Source organism: Tauraco erythrolophus, chromosome 6 (genome assembly GCF_009769465.1).
Source record: "Tauraco erythrolophus isolate bTauEry1 chromosome 6, bTauEry1.pri, whole genome shotgun sequence".
In the NCBI taxonomy this organism is placed as follows: domain Eukaryota; kingdom Metazoa; phylum Chordata; class Aves; order Musophagiformes; family Musophagidae; genus Tauraco; species Tauraco erythrolophus.
This window is the reverse complement of record NC_141470.1, coordinates 54138127-54162390: the sequence shown is the minus strand read 5'-3', so window position 1 is coordinate 54162390 and position 24264 is coordinate 54138127. Positions and strand designations below refer to the sequence as shown.

The window sequence follows — 24264 nt, the reverse complement described above, 5'->3', positions numbered from 1 at the left end:
TTCTAAAACACCACCTCTTTCATCATCTAGTTCTTACTTCAAATAGGGAATTGGCTTTCCATCTCAAGATACTGGCAAGAAGGCTTGAGCATAGTTAAAACAACTCACACCATTAGTCTCAACCATAAGTTCACAGTAGGCCCCTCTGTGTAAACGTTCCATATCTCTCAACTTTTATGATGTTAGGTGAAACACACTGTATTTCTTCAAACTGAGAAGATGATTATTCTTCAAAATTACTTCGAGATATTTGAGGAATTACAATTCAGACCTGCATTATAAGGTTGGTTAAATACACACAACTGGCAGAAGAAACAGAATAGCAGCCCAGAGACATTATAAAAATTGTATGCATGTGGCAGAGGTTCTACCTCTTTGGGTTACACTATAGGACATCATTCTCCAAATCCATTAATCTCTCCCTACTTCCAAAAGGAGTATCCCTTCTCCTTTGCTGTAAGTATGAAGCATTTATCTTCTTTCAACTTGGGTAGGATCTCTAGTTTCTTGCTGGTTTTCCATTATTTTCTGGTGAGGTAAAGACAAATTCCTCTAATCCTTCTATTGCCCGAAGCTTTGCATTATGGCAAGTCTTTAACATAGCTTATCTTATATTTAACTCTGTTGAAATAGGACCTACCATTTTCTGTGTCTCAGGTTACCACAGATAAGAAGCTGCTGTATGTCATCAGCTCTATGGCAACAGCTTACATGCAGGCTGTCCTCAAGGGCTAGTGTCTTGTATTACCGCAGAGTAAGAATCTGCATCTGAGCACTCACTACAGAGGCTCCACAAACACCCTTGGTTTTATCATCTCCTCACTTTTTGAATCACGACTGAACAAATCTTGGAAGTCTTGAAGGTGTTTGTAGTTTTCTTCCTTTGTTGAGTGTGCTCAGAGGGTGCCCTTCAAAGGCAGGGGAGACAAAGCCTCACATGCTTTCTTTCAGTTAAATTCCTTGGACATTGACCACAGCTCACAGCAGCAGTCATGTTCACTCCTGAACAGAGGTTGCTCTCTGCCACTAGCAATTGTGTTCTCAGCCCTCTGAATACATACACAACTTTACAAACTCTTACTTAGATATGGGAAAAATATCTTACCAGCACAACTTTCACCTCAAAGAGTTAAAAGTTTCTGGTAAAAGGAACGGGAAACTGTGGTCTTATAAGAGGTTACCAGATTTGATGGGGTTTTTTTGTTCTGTGCAAAACAACTTTCCCCATTGTTCTCAAAACCACACTTAAGTTCTTAAGGATTGAGCCTGAGGGAGACATCTGGCATGGAATGTGTTAGACTGTTAGAATTTGGCAATATTAGTAGCAAGTGAAAATAGAAGTTCTTAATGGAAAGTGTCAAGCACCTTTAACAAAAGATGATATTACCATAAGGGCCTGAGAACTTTTGCAGCAGGACTGCTATACTCAAGAGAAAAAAAAACACACACAAAAAAGCCTTCCTAATCCTGTTGTGGCTCAGCTGAAATCCTGTTAGTATTGAGGCACAAGTGGGAAACAGAAATACAACTGTAAAAACAAAAAAAACACACACAGAAAAAAGAGAAGTAACATTACTCCAGTTCAAAGAACAAAAGCTTCAACAGAAGTTTACAAAATTCAAAATCTGGTAGCGTCCTCCATTAGCAACAGCATCCCATATTATTTTTACAGGTAAACAGCACATTTCGATTATGTTTTGGAGATAAGACCAGCAGAAAAGAAACTAAAGGCTTTTATTTTAAGGAGATTAAGAATATCACGCTTCTGACCGTTTCCCATTAATGTGCTTTTAACACTGAAACATTACAGCATTGTAAGTTTAAACATAGCATTCTAAGAAAAGGAATCAACCAAAGAATTGAGTTTTACTTACTGAAAATAGGAATGCAACCACAGCTGTTTCTGTGCTGTCTGTATACTGTACGGGAGTGAGCCACCAGCTTAAGAAAAAATAGAACATGTAGGTTTGTTTTTTGAAAGATATTCTAAAAGCAGCAAGCATCTTGGGGAATAAGTTACCTGCACTATCCTCATGGCTTATTTTCAGAAAATAGTTAAATGCTCCAGTAGTATAAAATGGTATATAGGTAGGATTTTTTTTATTATTATTCTTATAATTTAGCATGTTCCTAAACACTGTGTAGTAGATTTACACGAGGAAAAAGAGAAACAGTATAAAGGCTATGGAATTAGGTCCTCTTAGAAGATGGATGTTTATAGGTAATTTTGTTATGATACCACTTGATATCAACAGATTAGAATCATTATCCATACAAGCTAGAAGGAATAAAATAAGCAGTTTTTAGGAAAACAAACAACCAAAAACCAAAAACAAACAACCAAACAACATTATTTTAAAGAGCAAGAACTGCTCTGATTAAATCATATTTGTATTGATTTAGTCTTTGGCTAATGCATATTGTGATTTCTTGAAATGAATTTAACAAAGAAGAATCAGTCATGGAATACTGAGTTATTTTACTGTCGTGTATTAAAAACATGATGCAAAACCTACTGCATTCAGCCTGTCCTAGAAGGCACCACAAGGACCTGTTCCGAAAGCTTTTCAACTCTCAGGGATGCACTAACTGCAGGAGTCCATGGAGCTGTTCATTTGCACAAATACAGAGTTATGTAATTTGCCAAGTTATTTCACAGCATAAAAGAGACAACAGTAAGGAGTGAGTCACTGTGCAGATTGCATCTCTGATTTCAAGAGCATCAACTTTGCTGAACAGATGCTGTGGTCAACCAGATGTATTTCAAAAGACCCTAACTTACTTGTGGGAACCACAGATACGTGTAAACTCACTGGTTGCAGTTTCTACATATGTTCAAACACTGCTCAGTTTAGAGAAGAGACAGAGCTGAAAGCATTCCTGCTAGTTCTGCATTCAAATTCCACCAATTGTTAGAGTAGCTCAATAGCTACTCTACTTCATACTACACAGAAGCATAAGTATCCAGCCTGGAACAAGAACACATGTTTATGGATTCAGCAATGCCAAAGAATCACTGAACTGTTAGAGTTGGAAGCACCCTGTGGAGATCATCTAGAATAACTCCCTGCTAAAAGCACGGTAGAACACAGCATGCTCCTCGGTACAGTGTCCTGTCAGGCTTTGAGTATCTCAAAGAATGGAAACTCTACAACCTGTTCCATTTATACACTAGAAAGCATTTTTGCTGTAAAGGTACACTAGCATCTCCTGTATCTCGATTCATGTCCATTGCCTCTTGCTCTTTCACTGGTCACCATGTGAAGAATCTGCCCCTACTTTGCATCCTCCTATCAGGTATTTATATGGACTAAGATCTCCCAGGAAAGCTCTCTTCTCCAGGTTGAAGAATCATCCAGCTCTCTCCACCTCTCCTTGTATGACAGATGCTCCAATCCCTTATTTCTCTTCACGGCCTTTTGCTGGACTTGGTTCAGGATGTCCATGTCTGTCTTGTACTGGGAAGCCAACAGCTGGACACAGCACTCTGGATGCTGTTTCACCAGTGCTAAATAGAGGGGACAGGTCACCTCGGCCTGCTGGCAACACACCACTTAATGCAGCCCAGGATGCTGTTGGCCTTCTTGCCACAAGGGTGCATTGCTGGCTCATGGTCAGCATAGCGACCACCAGCACTCCCAGGACTTTTTTCTGCAAAGCTGCTTTTCCCTCCCTCCATCAGCCCCCGGCATGTACTGGTGCCTGGGGTTATTCTCGCCCCAGCCATAGTACTTTGTATTGCCTTCTGACAAACTGCTTGAGGTTCCTGTCAGCCAGTTTTTCCAGCCTGTACAGACCCTCTGAATGGCAGCACAACCATCTGATACATCAACCGCTCCTCCTGAGTTTGTATCATTTGCAAACTCACTGAGGGTGCACTCTGCCCCCCCACCCAGGTCACTAATGAAGATATTAAACGCATGGTCCCAGATCAATGCTTGGCACACACCACTGCTAGTGGCTGACCTCCAGCTGGCCTTCGTGCCATTGATCACAATCACTGAGGCCTGGCAGTTCAGACAGCTTCCAGTCCACTTCACTATCCATGCATCCATATGCTTCATCAGGTTGTCTGTAATGATGTTTTAGGAGACAGTATTGAAAGCTTTTATTAAAGTTAAGATAAACAATATCCAGTGCAGGCCTCTCACTCATCAAGCCAGTCATCTTGTTGTAGAAGGACACCAGGTTAATTAAGCATAATTTCTCCTTCATAAATCCATGCTGACTACTTCCTCCCAATCACCTTCTTGTCCATCATACATTTGGAAATGGTTTCCAGGATTCTTTGTTCCATCACCTTCCCAGGGATCAAGGTGAGGCTGACAGGCCTATAGTTCCCCAGATCCTCCTTCCTACCCTTCCTGAAGACAGGAAAGAAATTCTTTTAGTCATGAACCTCTCTCAATTGCCTTGACCTTCTGAAGTCTGGTCAACAATGGCCTCACAATGACATCAGCTAGCTCCCTTAGCTTGCATGGGTGTAACCCATTGAGTGCTTGCTTCTGGGAAACAGAAGCTTCACTGCATCAGAATACTACAGTACCTTTTCCAGGCTGGCTGGGGCTATGCTTTCTATACAAATATACTAACTTCATGAACACAAACATGGGAAGGCTGAACAGAATAATTACATACTGTAATATGGGAAAAAAAAGACTAATGAGTAGTGAAACATCTTATTCTCCATTGTATCTGATGTGCAGGACGACACTGCAAAGAAAACACCATGGAGAACTCGGTTCACTCAAACCTGAATTTTCTGCCAAAAATGAAAGTATGACCGGAGTTAGAACAGCGGGCAAGAGCTGTTTTTTCCTATACAGTGACGTATGAACATGGCTATACAAACCTAAACATTATATACAACGCCCACAAAGCTGCTTCTATTCAATCACAATAGGACAATTGGAGTCAGAGCTCCAGTAACAGTAATAAAAGGATTCTACTGCCACATATTCTACCAAGTTCTCAGCAAGATGACAACTTCAGGTTCATTCAACATTGAATGATTTTACATGACATTATGACCAAAAAAAGATAATAAATCAGAGTTCATCTGCTTACCGGGATAGCCTTCCAGACTCTGCCTCACATTGTTCACAGTAGGATAAATCTTCGTGGAAGGGGAAAAAAAAAAAAAGGAACTTCAATAACACAGCTCTAAATACACAAGCTGTCAATTTTCAAGCAAAAATCACCTTGAAGACGACTTACTTGAGGGGAAAAAAAACAACTAAAAGCCAAAACATTAAAAGTTTTATTTTTTAGAATGAATAAGATTACACTGCTGCTTAAAACTAGTCATGTGCCAGTAACAAAGGCATCTTTACTTCTCTTGCAGAGCTTACCAAAACTAGCTAGCAAGACTTAAACAATCCTGCTTCAACCACTTCTGTAGTGGTCAAAGTAAGCTCTTAAAAATATTTGATGAGATTTTAGGCTCATATCTCAAATACAAGTACGCAGGGGGAATTAAATCAGCACATCTTAAGTGTATAGTTTAACAGTGTTTTGTCCTTGATGTCCAAACTCCTGCCACAAACTTGTTTCTGCTCCTTCAACAGTGCTAATAACCTGACCGAAATAACCAGGTTAGAAAACAATTTGTTTTAGGTATTAATCACTCAGGGTTCAGTTACATCTCAGTAGCAGAGACAGCTGCATCTACAAAACTCAGTGGAAGATAAGCTATAGAATGAGAATACAATTTTGATTAGATTATATATCCTCCAGTGTTATGCAGAGGGAAATTACAGTACATGTTTATAGTATAACATACATGAGTAAGTATCACTAAGTGGCACCCTTATGATTTCAAGAGGAAGACATTAATGTAGTTTTCAAAAAGTTAAAAGTAAGCCAATGACTAAAATTTAAACAACAAAAGAATAAATGCTAAACAAAGGTCACTAGCATTTAAAAAAAGCATACCAAATGAACTGGAACATCACATTTAAGGAGAGTGGTCACACTGCTGCCTGCAGCCATCAGGCTCTCCTGGAACTCTGAGCACAGCCATTTGGACCCATCAGCTCCCATTGAACCAATGCTTGAGAACTGTCCAACAACAGGCCAGGATTCCCGTGCTGGTATTGACGAAGCATGCTCTTTCAACAGCTAGAAGGAAATTGGAACATTGTTAGACTTCAACAGGCAAAGAAAACCTTAATTAGGGGGTTGATATCACTTCTGATATAATATATCCTCTGTAATTCACTTCTGAAAACAAAAGAGTAGCATTCATACTATCTACTTAACTATGCAATAAAAAAAGTCATCAGGCTCTCAAAATAAACTCACTCTTCCTTTAAGAAAAGATCAAACATCACAAGTTTTATCCAAAAGCACTGAAGCCAATCATTAAATAATGAGTAAAAAGAATGCTAGTTCTTCCTGAAAACATGAAACATGAGTTTCAGAAGTTGCAATAAATTTAACAATTAAGTCTTTTTTTATTTGGTGGTTGTTTGCCATAAAATTCCTCTCATATCCTAAATCCCCAGCTACAATAGAAGCCCAGAATAAGAGGCGAAAAAAAGAACAATTGAAGAGAAAATTAAAATAATCCTCTTAGAGTTCTTTAGCTGTGAATGGAATTTAAAGTCACATTAAAAACAGATGGATATAGGCACATATTAAACTGTACGTAGTGGCTACCTTTTCCCCCTCTAGAGACAAAACGTAATTAAATGGCTTTAGTCATCAGTGTAGTGTCACCAGGTCTATCTGCATTGTCACTAAAAAATTAACCTTTTTAATCACAGAAATATTTACCATGACTATCTTTATCCTTCACAGGCTTTTTCTGTTTTATTTTGTTTTCATTCAGTTTCTTACTAGGCAAAAAACCAAGCAGACAGCATACATCAGAAAAGGCAAGCTCTTCATGAGCAAGGGGAGATGTAAAAGAGCAACCTTGTGTTGAAATAGATATCTTGATAAATAGATACTTTGTATGTCATTGAAGTTTACCACAGACAGCATTTGAATGCCATGTAAAATTCATGTTAGAATTTGAAATAATGCCACTTCAGCAGGAGATGCAGGTTGAAAATTCCCCAATTATGAGAGGCATTTAACAGATGACATGAAATACCTTACTTGATTCTAAAACACTGGTAAAGAAGGGGTCCTACGAACTTGAGACAGGCAATTTCATAGGAAGATTATCATTACGGCTTATCTAAATCATGCAGGAGGGGGTGGGGTAAAAAAAAAAACTATGTTCCTAATTATTCAGTTGATTAAAAAATTAAAAAAAAAAAAACAGTATTTTAGAAATATGGTATAACAAAACCAAAAATCTGACTGAATTGATGACATCAACTACGTGCAAACTGTTTTTTAATTTGATTTTTTTTTTCAGGTCATTAGGGAAAAAACTGTAATAGCCCTTAACATTTAAGTAAATAAAATAAGCCTGTTCCCTTATTTTAGGCAAGTCTGTATCAACGCATCTTTACTCAGCAAGTGCCTTTGAAAAATGCTTTATTTGGTTCCCAGTCACAGAAGACTGGATTTTAATAGTGTCACACTTGTTAAAAACACCAACAGCAGAGAAGTCGTCATTTGAGTGATGGTGCCTCCTCAGATATCTGTGGGCACATGACAATTCAGACCACAAACTGACCATAATGCTCAGGAATATTATGTTCAAAGTCTATATTGTCATAAGTCGCAAGTTTATGTTATTGCTAACTTAAGTTGTAAAAAGATTGCTGATCATAGCCATAAAAATTGAAAGGAACTAACGAATGCTCTCCAAAACCATATTTACAGTTAAAAGGATATTAAAAGGTTACAGTTTCAGTACCTTTCTGAGCCTAAGATGACCCCACTTTTCTTTATCACTACCTTGATACCGTCCAGGGGTAGACCCAAGCAGATATACTCTACAGAATGGAAAACACATCAAGTTATTTGCAGCTCTGGAGTGGTTTTGGTTTGTAAAGTAATAAGGTATTTAAGTAAAACCTATCGGTAAGGTTGAATGCAGAAGTGCAACCAGAAATATTTAATCTTTCACACTTAAGACTTAAAATATAAAGCAAAGTGGATTTTCAGTTGTGTAATTTATTAACAGCATCCCATATGGCTGTCACACACCACCAGGCTGGTCTACAGCATAGATAGGAACTGCCTCTATTTCTGTGTACAAAAATGCAGAAGACAGATGTTAACAATAAATGCAAATAGCTCATTTGGAACGGAATCAGGCATGTAGTTGGAATAAAGCTAGTCTATTGCTACATCCAAATCAGCAGATTCAGATGTGAGATTTCATTTAGACACCTAACAGCTTAAATGCTAAGTACAGCTTTTTCAACTGTCTTCCCAATACTGGTTTAGTAACCTGTTTGACCCACCCAGGGTCACAACAGACAGATGGTTTAAGTAGCTATTCTTTACTGCATCTCATGCCTAGCTTTACCCATGAACTAATGTCCCCTATATATTTTACACGTCAAGGAACTGATCCTTATGCTCACAAGTGACTCTTCCCTAACCCATGAATAAATTCATATCAGCTAGGGCTCAGCCAGCCTCTCCAAGCTCATGCAGATGACCAAGTGAATAACAGCAGCAGCTCAGGCTGTTTATTTCACCTGATTATAAGGTACATATTTCCTGCCTCCTCCCACTCCCTGCAATTTTCTAAGACCCCATGTAAAGAAAAAAGCATATTTTTTATTTTATACATTAAACTTGACAATGTTTCAGTCTCTATTTTCACCACAGTTTATTATCTTTTTCAGTTTTTCTTATCAACAAATTTTTGCCAGCTTATAAAACTCCTATTAAGCAGCCAAGGAGATTTACACTTTCTCAAGTAAATACGATATTTCAGTGAAAACGTGGGATGTATCTATTAGAATTAAGCATCCTGAAATATCTTCAGTAACAGCAGCAATGTGATACTAGTGAAGGCTGTTTCAACACAAAGTATATTATTGCTTAACATAACACTACCAACCAGACATGATCCATGCCTGTAATGAGCAAAATTCTATACATACGTATACGGATTGAACTTTGCCTTAGAAGTACAGAAGTCTCTTCTTAATAAAATCCCCATTACTATAACCTTTACTTATATGATCCCTTTTACAGGACCAAATACAACTTATTTTTTTCCACTGGTAATTTTATTGGAACAAGTATTTAAGCCAGATTGGCTTAAATGAAACTGAGTCTGTATTACATACAGCTACCTTGTCAAGTTACTGCTGATGCACCTTTTCTTCATTCCTTTAAAATGTATGCCTATAAAACTAGAAGTTGGTCAATTAAACATAATCTGCATAAGATAGATTTAAAAAACTGCCTAAAGTAAGACTCTTGTTTTAACACAAGTCTGAAACAAGGTAAGCTTACAAAACAAACCCATGGTCTAATAGATCTTAACAGAGATGTTAATTTTTTGGAAAAAAAGCATGCAAGTTCCTATAAACACAAGATAACACATACCTTGTCTCTGATAAATCATGTTCTTGAATCAGATCAATCCACTCCTTGAGTGTAGGAGAATTGTAAGCCATCAAGTAACTTATTAGGTCAGACTTAAAATTAGTTTCAGATTCACCAGCAGAAGCAGATCTTCCCTGAGGTAGCCTTGGATATAACGGGCTTAGCCATATTCTAAAAACAAAGCCACAAAACAAGGACACCATATATTAACGTATGGTTTTAGTAAGTGATTAAAGCACATCTAAAGGTCCTAAACAAATACTAGATAGATTTATTGTGACACTAACTAGAAAGCAACTTGCCTTTACTTTACAATTACAGAATCATCAACTCAACACCATAAAACTAACACATTCAAATGAAAAAAAACACCTCAATGCATTTATCTATGCATAAATTTACAGCTTTCACTGTTAAACAGGCCAGGCTCATACTTAACCAACCAGCAGCCCTTTCATCAGTGTTTTCTGTATGAATAGAATACTGCAACACATTCTGCTAAGCTAATGGTTTGTGTAATGATATAGAAAAAACACCAATTACAGTGCCTGGATGTTCTGCATAGTTAGAAGAGTAGCCCACAATGATAACTTCCCTATCCAGAACTTCCATCAAAAGAAAATAGGGTGGGCACTACACAGGGTAAAAACTAGCATTTCTTTCCAGTCACATGTTATTGTAGCCATGGAAACCAAAGGTTCTGCGTTATCAACTTTACAACGTGCCGATACTATCCTTTGTAATTCAGAAGCCTATAAAACAGACACGCCAGTGAACCACCATATTGGCGACACTGCATATTATTGCAGTGTGCAAGACCTAAAAAGAAAAACGTTTTTCATGTTTGACAAGTAGGGCAACTTGTTAAGCATCCCAAATAGATATTTTCATGCCTTCTTGGCTTTCTGAAAAGCTAAGCATCAAAAGATACTAAAGCCATCCCTAAGTAAAAGATTTGAAGGCAAAAAATCAGTGGTTATATTTTTGCCACTCAGAAACCCTTACGAGAGCTTGCCTCAGATAAGAGAAGCGCCTCAAAACGTTGCCATATTTCATGGCAGCAAAATGGATGTCAAGGTGACAGCAACTTCTGAAGAGTCATTTTCAACTAGTCTGATGAAGAAATCTTACATCCTGAATTACTGTGGAGATGTAAGTAAAAATGCTCCCAAAAAATAGCCAAGAAAACAAGAGGTTGAGGGGCCTTATATTAACATGTCACTTTGTCCTATTTTCTGTGCTCTAAACAAACTATGTCTCAAGCTGGTCATGAAATTTTCAAACTTCTCCTAAAAAAATCCAAAAAGAAAATTCCTTTCAAGAAAGGATACTGGGTCATGTACTACATTAAGGAATCAATGATGCACAGCATTTACCAGGTGACATATTCTAGATATAGTCACAGCAGAAGCAGAGCATCTGCACATTCACATTATTATTGCAGTATTAAGATATTTTTAAATGGCTGCTTCAGATTTATAGAGAGTACTTTATAGCCAGGTAGTTTTTTCATAAAGTGACAGCATGGCATAATAAATGATCTTAAATCAATCAGACTGAGTTTAAGGTAACAGCCAGCTCAGAACATAACTGTTAACAGCAGAAAACAAGTAAAGTCTCAGATGGTACCTGTCTGAGTCTTAGACAGATACCATCATTCTAGGTTTTATATTTTTTTCAGGCTCTATCTTAGGAGTGTAAGACTTGCAGCACTGGATCATCTGACCTAGCATCCTGTCTCCAGCAGAAGCAGATATCTACAGAAAGTATTAAAGTAAACATACACCTACTAGAGATTGTTGCTTACCCCTGAGTTTTCTGGTGCCAATCTTCAGCAATAAGATTGGAAGTATGTATCACAACTCGAAGACCTTCTTCATATAACAACAACATCATTTTCCTTTAAAAAAAGGATATATGACACTTCATCTGTTTCCAGTACACTGAGAGTAGGAGATAAATCAACAATTCATTAAAATGCTCCAGGATAATTATTTTCAAAAGATTTTTTCCACATAGCACAAACAGACTTTAATCCATGTGCATGCCAAACTTGCATGGCAGTCATTAGACTAACCCCATGTATTTTGTCAGCAGCACCATACAATGTATTCCATAGTACAGCCTAACATCTCATGCAACTGATTTCCCAAAGCAAAAGAATACTTTCTGTATTTGCAGTCCTTCAGCAAACTTATTCCTTTGCAGATAGTTAAAAAAAGAATTCAGGAACACTAAAAAGCCTTTGCTTATAGCTGAATTTCTTAAAACCTACTTCTCTTAAAGTGACAACTTTTTATTTTAAAAGGTGTAGAGGTAACTAACCATTGGGATGGCAAAAAAAGCTATTTATCCATCATAAATCTAAACTCAAGCTACAGCATAAAAGTTTTAAAACTAATAACTGATTTAAAAATAAATGTGTCTCTTGTAACATAAGCACTCAATTTTTTATACAAGTTTTCAATAGCTGTGTAAAGATGTAACCCTGAAGGATGAGTTGGTTTCCATAGAAACCAATGTTCAAGAACGAAATCTGTAAGGAAAAACGTTTATTTTCCTTGCTATCCCATGGCAAGATAATGCTATGTAAATTATATCAGACTAATTTAGACAAAGATTATTTCACAATTTCTGCTTTTAATGTTAGAGTTCAGCAAACTAACATTCAAGTACCTGCATGTTTTCCTGTGCTTACTGCAGTTTATGCAACATGTAAGACCCTCTAACTATAAAATAGTTTCCTACATCTGTGTTATGCCTTGATCTAAGCACAAATTGAGTTGAGTGTAAAATAAGTATTTTACACCAAAATAAAGTGCAAGCTTAAGGTATATAGAAGTGATAACTGACTAAAACACCACTACCTCAAAAAAAAAATCACTGACACGTAATTTAAGTTTTACATCATACAACATGTGAATGACAAATTTAAGTCTTGAGGTGAAATATGTTAAGTTTCTCTTGATGGGTAATAAAATAATTTGGTTCCTAAGATCAGATTTACTGGTCTGCTACCCACTTGTTGTGTTTCATCTGCAGTGGAACATGCATTCAGAGATACACTGCCCAGAACAACCCTTTAAAATATAGGGTTTAAGAATTGTAGCATGCAACATCACTATCACTTATTTATCCCAAAGTGTGGTGGAAGAAAAAAAACTTGAAGTTGAGCATACAGAGAGTAAGAGCTGCTGCTTGAACTGCTTAAGTGAAAAAGCTAAAGCTTTAAAAACAATCAATTTGAAAAACAACCTCGATTCCTTCTATTTCCCTCGCTAAACCTGAGAGAAGCAAGACTCATTTCTACAATGCTGATTTCTTTCCTTTATTTGCATATTCTTCTCCAAACAAGCAATGAGGTGATCCGTATGCTTTCTACCAGAAACACAGGTGTACCTTAAGTGGGCATTTCCAATCAATGTTTTAACATAATGTCATCTTTTATAAAATGAGCTACACAAAACGATTGATTAAAAAAACACTGCAGCGCTCTGAAACCAGAGATCTTCGCTACAAGACAAAACTAAATCTGTTCTTATCTGTAGCTTGCAATCTACAAAATTCCCTTTGTGACACTTCTATAGTATCACATTAAAGTTTTTTCTTTGAAGAGACCCCAAAATTCAGTAATTATTTCCAGATCATCCATGTTAACTGCAAAAACTGAACAGTAAACCAGTGTTTGTCTGATCTGCCAAGGACTGACCAAGTCTGCAGTACAGCTTTGGAATTAAGGCAAGAGTTAAGAGCCAGGACCTGCAGTTCACTGACTTCAATTGTCTAACTTGCACATCTCACTCATATCTACCTGATAGTTGATTTGTTTCCTTAAACTAGAACAATCCTATCATCTGTAAATACATCATAATTAAGGACATTTTTCTTTAAGACTCAACAATTTCTATGAAACCCAATTTTATGGCTTTAAAATAACTGGCAGATAAGTGAAACAGATATACATAGAACACAAGATACCACTTTTAAACTTCTTCAATATAGATTAGGCCTTCAGAATTCTGTCTTCACAAACAGTAATAATCTCTCTTCCTATCCCATAAACACTTTAAGACACTAGACACTAGTTACTAGTCCAATTACGGTAACTGCTTGTACCAACTCTGTGGTCATCTTTAGAAGTGGAGCTTTCTGCTTCATAGCTGTTACTTACGTATGGTGAGTTCCAAATGCAATATCCAGTTTAGCCTGAAAAAAAAAAAAGAGAAGCTGATCATTAAAAATTCCTATTGTGCATTCCTATAGGCAATAATATTAAAGCAGGTGAGGTGCTTCTTCATTTTGTTTCATTTCACTGCTCCCTAGTGGACAGATTACAAAATACATTATTTTTCCCCACAACACCTTTAAATGTACTCGCTAATTTCTAGAAGTTAGACTTTAAATGGCAAGGCAACTCTTTGATGGAACTGGTCCAGCAGAATTTCTGGTCTCCTACCAGGAATATTTTCAGAAACAGTCAGCCGTGCAGAAAAGGACCTGAGGGTCCTGTTGGACCAAAGTTGAACAGGAGCCAGCAATGTGCCCTTGCAGCAAATGACTGCCTGTGTCCTGGGCTGCATTAGGACTGTTGCCAGCAGGTTGAGGGAGGTGATCCTTCCACTCTATTCAGCATGGGTGAGGCCACACCTGCAGTACTGGGTCCATTTCTAGGCTCCCCCATACAGAGGGGAGACATGAACATACTGGAGAAAATCCAGTGAAGGGCTACTAAGATGATTAAGTGACTGGAGCATCTCTCCTGTGAGGAAAGGCTGATTAAGATGCAAAGGAGAGAGAACCAGGCTCTTTTCAGTGGTGCCCAGTGACAAGACCAGAGGCAGTGGGCACAAACTGAAACACAGGACATTCCCTCTGAACATCAGGAAACACTTTTTTTTACTGTGAGGGTGACTGAGCACTGGCATGAGTTGCCCAAAAGGTTATGGAGCCTCTCTTCTTGGAGATATTCAAAACCTATCTGGACATTTTCCTGGACAACCAGCTCTAAGTCATCCTGCTTGAGCAGGAGAGTTGGACCAAATGACCTCCAGAGGTCCCTTCCAAGCAAAACTACTCTGTGATTCTGAAGCACACGATGACTGTTACAAGCAGCTTAATGGCCAACATTGCAAAGAAAAGGACAGAAGCCAGACAAATGCTTTGTTATCAGTGCTCTGCTCTTATTAAAGAGTATTTACAGCACAACTTCTAGGGAGTAAAATGAAACATGATTTATAGATGATAGAGGCAGTGATGGCTCCAACATTGTGCCTAGTTAATATGGGTGTGGATGACAAGATTAAAATATTTACATTTCATTTTGCAGTAGTAGCATAACAGAATGCATGTAAACTACCAGAAGAATCTGAAGCGGTGTACCCAAAGAGGAAAATCATCACTACTTACTGTCAACTACACTAACAAGTTTATTGTATGGGACACATTATATTCAAATTCTTGTTGTGTGTGAGAAGGAAATATTATATGCAAAATCATGAATTTATTGTCTGCATATTTGAAATTATCTAAAATTGTTGCTACTCCACAACTTAGCGCAAACACCTGATTAGTATAGCACATAGTAGCCCAGAAATCCTGGCCTTGAGAACTCTATGTTTGGGGTCGATACAGCAATCTCTAGGAAGCTCAGGGTTACCAGACTGCCTGAAAAGAAAGAAAATTCCAAGATCCTCCTCTTCCTAACAAAGAGTAAGATATCCCCGTGATCAGTAACATACTCCACTCAAAATTCTGAGACACTGACAAGTTGCCATAACCGCATCCCTCCCTCAGGCTGAAGCCAATAACTTAATGACTCAGAGACAGCAAAAGAGCGAGCATAACATCAGAGAGAAAACTGCACGTGCCAGAAAGCGTGCTCATAGCAATTTAAACAGTATTACTGAGACTATTTGTAAAAGTATTTTCTTATGTAAAATATACTTGGACAAATAATAATTCTCTTATGAGACTTAAGATTACAGTGACACTAGGACTCAGTTCTGTGCTTCACACGCAAGTGCTTCTTTTCAGCCCTTACACGAATTTAAGTGCAACATTTTAGCGAAAAAGGTGTGTAGCTTTTCTGTGAGCCCCATGACATTTTTGTGGGTAGCCATTCAGTGCAAATCTTTTGCAGGTGACAGCCCACCATAATCACAGAAGACCAGGAACAAAGTTATCGTGTTCCTATGGTCCTGGTAAGTGTATTCCTTAAAGCACAAGAATAAATTCTTGACTTCCCATATGAGGTGTGTCTCTCTTCATGCGTAACAAGATTTTTGAGTGCAATAGATGGCTTAATTTCAACTTAAAGGATGATACAAGTGTTAAATTACCTGACAAAAGCTAATGTTCTCATAAGGGCGTGCTTGTGCAAGCAGTTCAGCTTTGGATTCTCTCTTTTCACCATGAACTATCAACAATGGCTTCTTCCTTAAATAAAAGGAGATTACCATTAAACATCAAGTGAATTACTAATCAGTCTAAACCACTCCTTCATGTAGCTACAACTTCTGGCCCCTAAACCTGGTAGCTCAGCAAGAAGATGGCACTAAAATCTATATGCCTTAAGTAATTCAAAAAAAGCAGTAACAACAATAGAACCTCTAAGAGAAAGTGATTAGAAAACTTTAATAGGAGGAAAAAAAGGAAAACAGGAAGCATGGAGTAAATCAGACACCAAAATAGAAACTAATAATACAAGATCTTGTAAGGAACTCTTGTCTGTATAGCTAGAAACAGATAGACAAAAGCTCTCAAAAGTATTGATATACACAGTGTGGATCTAAGACAATTTCATCATTGTTATCTTACAGAGAAGATGGGAAGAATAAGAGGGGAAAGGAGAGGGCTAGGTCTCTGGAAGTAGTTTTATGTTCACTTCCTAATACTCTGTTCTACTACATTTCCAGTAAAATGGAAAAAAAAGGAAAACCATACATCATACACTCACTTCATGTGCAGTAGGTTGCAATTATCAGAATGAAAATTTCAAGCAAACATAAGAACTGCTTTCATAACAATATCCAGCAACTCCATATCATATCCATAACATATCATCCTGATCATTGTTGCATATCCTGTGCCCTTCCCATGCTCCCTCCTTTCTCTTGCCTCAGTATACTGTATGGCAAAAACTTCTTGTTCTATCTTTATAGATCATCTACTATACTGTCATCAAGACCCACAATGGGACCTCCTAAGTGTTAATAAAAATCAGAAACCAGCCATACTGAGCTGACCACTTAAAAGTCTTGAAAAAGAGGCAAGAAATCAATAGAGAACTGTAACTGTGGAGGAGTAAGTGTACAGGGAAAGCCAAGAGTCTACACATACACAATTGGTAACAATGATTTGCAACTGCAAACAAGTGTTTATCATTCAGTTATAACAGCGACTTGCATGAACAGAATTATTTGGAAACTGTATCATTTCACCTTCATAAAGTAAACATACCTGAATTCCTGCGGGTACTGTCTTACAAGCCATCCCACATCTATACAGTAGTTAAACTGTACATAAGAAAGAAAACAGACTAATTAAAAAGTAGAGTTTGTCTGAACAATGAACTACAGCAAAAAAGCTTTCTATTTAAAGTCACTGCTCAATACCATTTACATCGTACACAGCACGTTTTAAGAACAGGTGTATTTTTGAATTTCACATGCTTTCTTCCATGTCTCTTAATTTAGGAATGAGTTTAAGTTACTCAAAAGCATGTATTAGTGTTCATAGAATTTAACGTGGAAAAGTGAATCACAAAAGCTTTGGTTTGAGAACCATTTCCTTGCCATGTGCTTATATCATGAACGTTAGCAAAAGCTTCTATGCTATAACAAAAATATCATTCCTAGATTGCAAGGCTTTTTTCTTTTTAAAAAATAATTTGCATGCACATAAACACACTTTTTTTCAGCTGCACATTCCCTGAAGACAGGAGAGAGAAAGCAGTCTTACAGTTGTCTGAATTCTAAGCAGAACATGGAATGATTTCTGTATTTCAACAAATTGTTGTACAGTTAAACATTTAGAGTTTCCCCTGTATTTTAATAGAGTTCCCTGCTAATATCAGCTACATAGCACAAACATGAATTATCAAGTTTAAGGTTAATAAAGTGAAATAAGCAAGTGAAAACAATTTGTCAAACAGAAAACTCACCTGGGCAGAAGATATGAGAGTCCCAAAAAGAGGAGACAAAATATCTATTAAAAACATTAAAGCATAATTGAGTGAAAAAGGATTCAAGTAAACATTTCACATCTTGAACAGTTTGTTAACTACCACAACACAAGTGTCAGATTGTTCACAGACTTGGTGTAACAGAGACATTCACCATTAAGCTTACTGTTTTGAATATTCAAGTCACTGATTCCCCTGTGAAACCCTTATGGTGTCACAATTATGAAAAGCATTAATTCTCTCAAAGTAGAAAACCAGTTTTAAAAACTCTTTAGGAGAAAGACCAAGATCATATGGAGAAACAGACATCAAATTATTCTCTCCCCTATACAGTGGGCTTGAAGAACTGTGGCAGAGTAGAAGTAACAAAGGCATAGTTAACACTTAAAGACTTATCTGTGGTAGACTGATCGCAGGATACGTGAATGAATCCTTAGTTTATTCATGGTAACACAGAAAACTAATTCAACTGAGGATTTATAACCTCAATAACTGAGGCACAGCAGCAACTTGAAAACATATCCTACAAATACCTTTGATGACAGAAAATATTTCAGGCCCTGTCTCAACAGAAGTCTGGTTTTGCAGGTTAAGCACACAAAATAAACTCAGTCCCTCCACGAGCTCAACTAATCACCTAGCAGTACAACTAGTCTTAAGAGAGGACTGGCCAAAAGCCACAACGAAGTCAAAAAACAGACAGACATACAGCAGCAAAGCAGAAGAGGTCTCTGACACCAGGCTGCAATCAGTAATCAATGCTCAAAGGGGGTACATGAGCTTGAGGAAAAGTTACAACCTAACTGTATAGGTCTTCAGTCATTTGTTCTCCTTCAAAGAGTGACAAGATTTTTCTGCCTCATTTTATTGTATTTCTGTACACAGATCTCTTATTAATGCTTGCTTCTGGTTCTGTCTTGTGATGTATGAGACTTCACTTCTGAATGAGGCAATGTTTACAGGTGCACAGAACTGTTCCCACTTACATCAAATTACAACTACACAGCATTCCTGAAGCATCAGTATTGTACACCAAAGACTTTGCTCCATCTTGACTCATGCTCACTTTTAAATGAATTGAAATGGGCCCATGAATCCCAGCCACAGAACTTCAGAAGTACTATCTCATACTGCATCAAGTAATAATGAATTACTAGGTCCAAACCACTCAGCAGTATGAAGACGAGTGCAAACAACTACTCAGGGAGCATGGCTAGGCACCCAAGTAACTCTTGAAGGGCCACAAAGGCAAGAGTGGTTTTCCCCAGGTTAACTCACACAGAAAGCAGCAGTAAGAAGCACCATGAGTTACCTTGGCTAAATGCACGTTACATTTGTGCAGTGTAACTCAGAAGTTACAACAGAATCAGCAGCAGCAAATTAGCGCTTTATACACTGTATTTTTAAAAGAGAAAGGCAAAGATAACAGAACCAGTTCCTACAACTTGCACATTTAGAATATGAAGCCTTGGTTACATCAGGAACATTTGCATTTAAAAATACCCACAAATCAAAACCAAGCATTTTCTTGCAAGCAAGCCTCCCAAAAGCCCACTTCTGTAGAAGCCACTTGTTCACCTTTTATGTGCATGGCTCCAGAATTATAACTCTGTTCAATTCCTCTGACTTTAGTGAGAAAAAACCTGAAAGGGTTTCCTCCACTCAACAAATCCCAGGTATCTTGGGCTTCACTGGATGCTTCACAATACTCCTCTGCTTTCTGATTCTCTGAGAGTTCATCATCTTTGCAAAGATTCAGAGGATGTTCTTTGGGTGCATCATCTTTTTCTTCTTTCAGTGTTTCTTTGTGGGCATGCTTTTCCTGATCTTCAGGCTCTTCATCGCTACTAGAAAGACACCAGCCTAAGCCTTCTTGGCTAGTTCTCTGTTTTTCTGCTGGAGGTGTATCTGTAGAAAATTTTTTATCACCGAGCTTCAGGGGAGAAGCTTTTCTCTTGTGAGCAGCTTTCCTAGCTTCAGAGCACGGATATTGTGGCCCATTTGTTCTGCCACGTGCAGCATCCAATACTGAAGATGTAGATGGTTTTTCACTATCAGAATTTTCCTCTGTACTTTCGTCACTGCTAGATACTGTCCATTTTCCGTGTGCACCTTCCTGAAGCATGTTCCTAGGGATTAAAAAACAAAACACAAAAAGCCCTGTGCGTTTTTGCTATGCTTAAGTCTGTTTTCCTTCGTAGTTTCTATTTGCTTATTACTAGTGAGCTTTGCTTTTTGTATTTAGCAGAATCTCCATGCAACTTCTGACGCGCGAAAATTTCATAGCGCACAAGGCACCCAGGAAACAAAGAAACACGTGGAATGGGAGCAGCCATCAAGCTTGAAGCAGCTAATGTGGAAACGTGCACATGGAAGACCGGCTGGAATAGGGACACGTACAGGAAAACATTTCAAAAGCCAAAAAAGAGTAACTTGCATCAGACAGGTATTTCTCACGCCGACCTTAACGCTTAGGGGTCTGGCGCGCTCTACTGAGGAGACACAGGAGCAGGGAGGCGAGTCGGGGCCGCTCCTTCCGGCTGCCCCTACGGGACCGCAGCCTGGAACCACCGCCTCCCTCCGCCGCCCCTCCCGCCCGCGGCGAGGCCCTCAGCCGCACCGCTCCTCCCCGCGAGCGCGGCAGGAAGCCTGAGCGCCGCCGCCCCGACCGCCGCGGGCCGCGTAGTCGCCGCCACCGCCGGCCCCACCACCGCCCGCGCGGAGGGCGGGGCCGACAGGCGGGAAGGCACCGCGGCGGGGCGGGGCCAGCGGCGGCGCGCGCCAGCCGCCACCGTCCCCGCAGCCGCGGCCGGCCGAGGGGGCGCGAGCCACCTCACGGCGCCAACAGTCCCAATGGCCGCTCCCGCCGGGGCCTCGCAAGCCCTACCGCTCCCTCCAGCCGCCTGCGCCCGCCCGCCCCGGGAGGACAGCAGCTTACCTCACGGCCTGCTGTAACAAGCAGCGCGCCCGAACCGCCAGATGGAGACGAGGCAGCCGCGGCCCGCCTTCCCCCTGCGCAGCCCCGCCCCTCCCCTCCTCACGAGCCAATGGCGCGCGTTTGAGTTCAGCCAATCGGCGCCGCCGCTGCGCTTGCCCCGCGGGAGGTGGTGGCGGCGCGCGGGTTGCTAGGCGGCGCGGGGCCCGCCGCCATGGGCGCCTGTGGGTGCCCGTAGCGCGGGACGCGGCCGCCGCGGCCCGAAGGGGCCTCCCCCTCCGCAGCGGTGCCGGGGAGGAGCCTGGGGGGCGGCGAGTCTGTCTCGTCGGTGCCCGGCGATGCCCCAAGAGTTTTTCCGCCCTGCCCAGGAGCGCACGGGCCTCGAGAGGCGCTTAAGCAGCTCTGGCATCTCTCTCAAAGCTGCTAAACCGGCAAAACAGTCACGTTTTAGTAACCTGAATTAATCTAATAAGCCTTTATTTGACCTTAATATTAGTTTAGGGCAGGTGCAGCATTTGCATAATCGTTCATTCAGCTCGGTGTTAATTACTGCGTCTGAAGTGCCCCGCTAATGAGATAACGGTGTGATGACTTCAAGAAGGGAGTGGGAGGAAAACAGGTGTAAAATTAATCAAAGTAAGAGCGCGGAATACATCAAAGCTTGCTCTACCTACCAAAATTAACTGTCCTAGCATTTGGTTCTCATTACTCTGATTTATTACAAGCTTGTGACTGCAGTTAACAAATAATGTGTCTTATATCAGCACGCAATAAAATCAGCTAGTTACACCTGGAAAAACATTAATGAAATTTCAACTTGTTTGTGTGATTTTATTGGTGCTTTTCTGTGGAGTTGCATATGATGCTTCTTCCTGAAACAGTGTGGATATATTCTTCAGTACTACAAGATTAAATGTTTTGTGATCAACCCTTGCTGAAAGTCTTCTGTGGGAAAAGCTCGTAGAAAAGTTACATGGTTTTGTACGATATGTGCATAATCTCTTGTCTAAGTATATTTTCTAAAGGTACTCAGAAAATTTGATGGCTTCTAACTATGCTTGCATTCCAGTCTCTCCTCATAGTTCCTGTCTATATAGTGATTTAACAGGATTAAAGATGCCTGGCATTTTTCAAGAAAAAAATTCAAGATCTTGCAGAAGCAGAGTTAATGTAATTTGGTCTCTAGAAGTCTGTACTGTATATTATAAGTTTGCAAAAAACCTTGTCATGATAAGCACATAAAATATAGAAGTAGGAAAACTTTATTTCAACTTAAAAATTTAAAGTTAATTGGACTTAGTCTATTTTCAGCTTCTGTAACAGAATAGGTGAACAGAGTTCTGATAGAGATGCGACTAATCTTCAATAGTTTTTTAAAATAGCATAGTTTATTGTGCAAGTTATTCAAAGTAAAAAATATTAGGTCATGTTTGGTTTTTTTTAAAGCAAATCACTGTCTTTCTGTAGGTTTTTGAAGCCTGTGACGAAGATAACAAAGGCTACTTAAGCAGAGAGGACTTCAAAGTTCTTGTAGTAATATTTAATTATAAACCCTCAAAGGTATATATTTTTTCATTTATGTTCTGAAGATCCAGCTTATATAAATGTTTCACTATTGAGAACTCTGTGTACTTACTGGTCTGTAGCAATTGGAGTGGATTACTGTAGGTATGGTGAACAGAAATACCTACAGATTCTTAAAGTAATTTTCTTATCTGGGGGTATTTATTGCAAAAGAGAAAAATCAAATCCTACCTTACCTGCTGCAGACTGTGATGAGCTGACGGATGTACTGTATTTTATATGTGTACAAGATGTATGAAATAAGTTTTTAGTAGTGGTACACTCCGTTTCTTTACTCTGTGGTTTCAGTAGATGTGAAACTTCTGCACATCCTAATAATAAACATGTATTCTCAAAAATATGCCTGGTTTTGGTTTCAAGTAACAGTTTAGCATTTTTAGTCTTGACTCCTCATAGATCTATAGCTGTATGAAAATCTTAACAAAAGAAAGGTTTATTGAGAGAAATCATGTGTTGCATACTCACAGGAAGATACAGGATAAATTGTATGGCTTAATGTAGTTCTGGCAGTTGTGTTTCTACTCTAGTACTGCAAGTGATCTCAAAAGAGGAACGCATATGTAAGATTTCAAAATAAATACATGTGTCTGTGAATTTGTCTTGCCCATGGCATGCTGATATAAGCTTGACCAATCTACTATATTTGGCATAGAAATTATGATTCATCTTTCTTCTCCAGTGTAAGCAATCTTCTTCCCCAAGGACCACTTGTGACTAATTATTATTATTTTTACTTAGATCCATGTTTTAAGAAAATAGTCTTAACAAGGTCATAAACAAATTTTTGACTATGATGATTCAAAGTAAAAATCACGTAAGTGTTTTGTTAAACTGCGAAAGGAGTAATCTCTGATACATTTCAGCTGTGGTTAAACATTTTCTCAATGAGCTAGGACCAGATATAATAATTTAGACTTCTAAAATGAGCCTTAACTGCTGAATTATGAATCTGAAAACGCTCAGCTGCCCCTTACCCATCTTCTCTTATCTGCATTTACCTTAATGTAAAAATTAGCTGTTCTGTTAAATTCCCTGAATGTTTCCTCCAGTAGGAGTACTCAAAACATGCTTAAGGCATTCGAATGAGAGAAGGTTCTCTGCGTAAGTCACTGATGGCTTCTTCTTGGAAAGAATAGAAGCAGAGGACTCCGGGGAAGAAGGAGGTCCAGGTTTAGTTATTTCTTCCTGAAAAGGTGCCAAGTTGCACCTGCCGTGTCTCTAGGCAGTGCCGTGACCACCTGGCTGTAGACCATTTTGTCTGTGCAGCTGCACACAAATTAATTAAAAACGTTTGTTTCAGGAGTGACTCTGTCGTCTAGTGGTTTTGCTAGCTCCTTAAGTGGGCCCGATTCCAGCAACTGTTGCTCTTCACTGCTCATTGTGCAGTACTAAAAGATCCCTGGGTAGAGAGATGCTTTTCTTCGTGGCTTTTGCCAACATGCATTAGCTACGGTTTACGGCACAGCCACACCTTTTGCTTTTGCTGATGGCGAGGCCTTGTGAGCGTTCCTTTCAACATTTTGGTAGTTTTTAATCCAGTTCTGAGAAAAACAACTTTCTCCATCCACCAGATAGGAACGAAACACAGAAGTTACAATCCTAAAAGTTGGTTGTTAAGATCCAGTTCTTGAGCATATTGCTGGGCATTTTAATTTGGTGTCAAAATGATTGACATCAGAGACTATCGTAACAGCCTTCAGAAGTCAGCCCTGAACAGAACTTGTCAGAAGAACAGCCCTGGCAAGGAGAGTACTTTCGAGAGCTTATCCAAGATGTAGGAAATGGTGTGCCTGCGTTACTTCTTAAGGTGAAACTGTTTCCTCAACTATGCTACATACTACAGTATTTTTTTTCAGTACAAATGGAAATTACTTAGCATCATCAACTGCAATTAAGCAACTGCATTTTTAGTAAATTGCTGCCTCATCTTTTTTTTGTTCATGTTTTCGTTTATTCTGTGACTTAGGAGTAATACTAACTTTTCCCACTAGATGTCATTAACGAACTCTACTGGAGAAGGTGGGACATAATTTGAATCGTATTCCTACTCCACTTGCTTTTTCAAAATCATTTGTTGTAACAATTCTATATT

At 39.0% G+C, this 24264-nt stretch overlaps 1 protein-coding gene across 1 annotated transcript in view; it reads right to left on the bottom strand.

The window, feature by feature from the left end:
- The window catches only part of TDP1 (tyrosyl-DNA phosphodiesterase 1), a 43000-nt gene extending 23222 nt beyond the window's left edge, over positions 1–19778 (bottom strand). The window contains exons 1-11 of the mRNA XM_086613138.1: positions 19232–19778; positions 17633–17676; positions 16930–16985; positions 15810–15906; positions 13643–13677; positions 11279–11371; positions 9472–9642; positions 7817–7895; positions 5935–6120; positions 5068–5116; positions 1875–1941 (exon numbers count right to left, since the gene is read on the bottom strand). Of these exons, the coding sequence (XP_086469264.1) occupies positions 1875–1941; positions 5068–5116; positions 5935–6120; positions 7817–7895; positions 9472–9642; positions 11279–11371; positions 13643–13677; positions 15810–15906; positions 16930–16985; positions 17633–17676; positions 19232–19778 (1424 nt within the window). The remainder of the gene's footprint in view (positions 1–1874; positions 1942–5067; positions 5117–5934; positions 6121–7816; positions 7896–9471; positions 9643–11278; positions 11372–13642; positions 13678–15809; positions 15907–16929; positions 16986–17632; positions 17677–19231) is intronic.
- Between the last annotated feature and the right edge of the window lie 4486 nt (positions 19779–24264).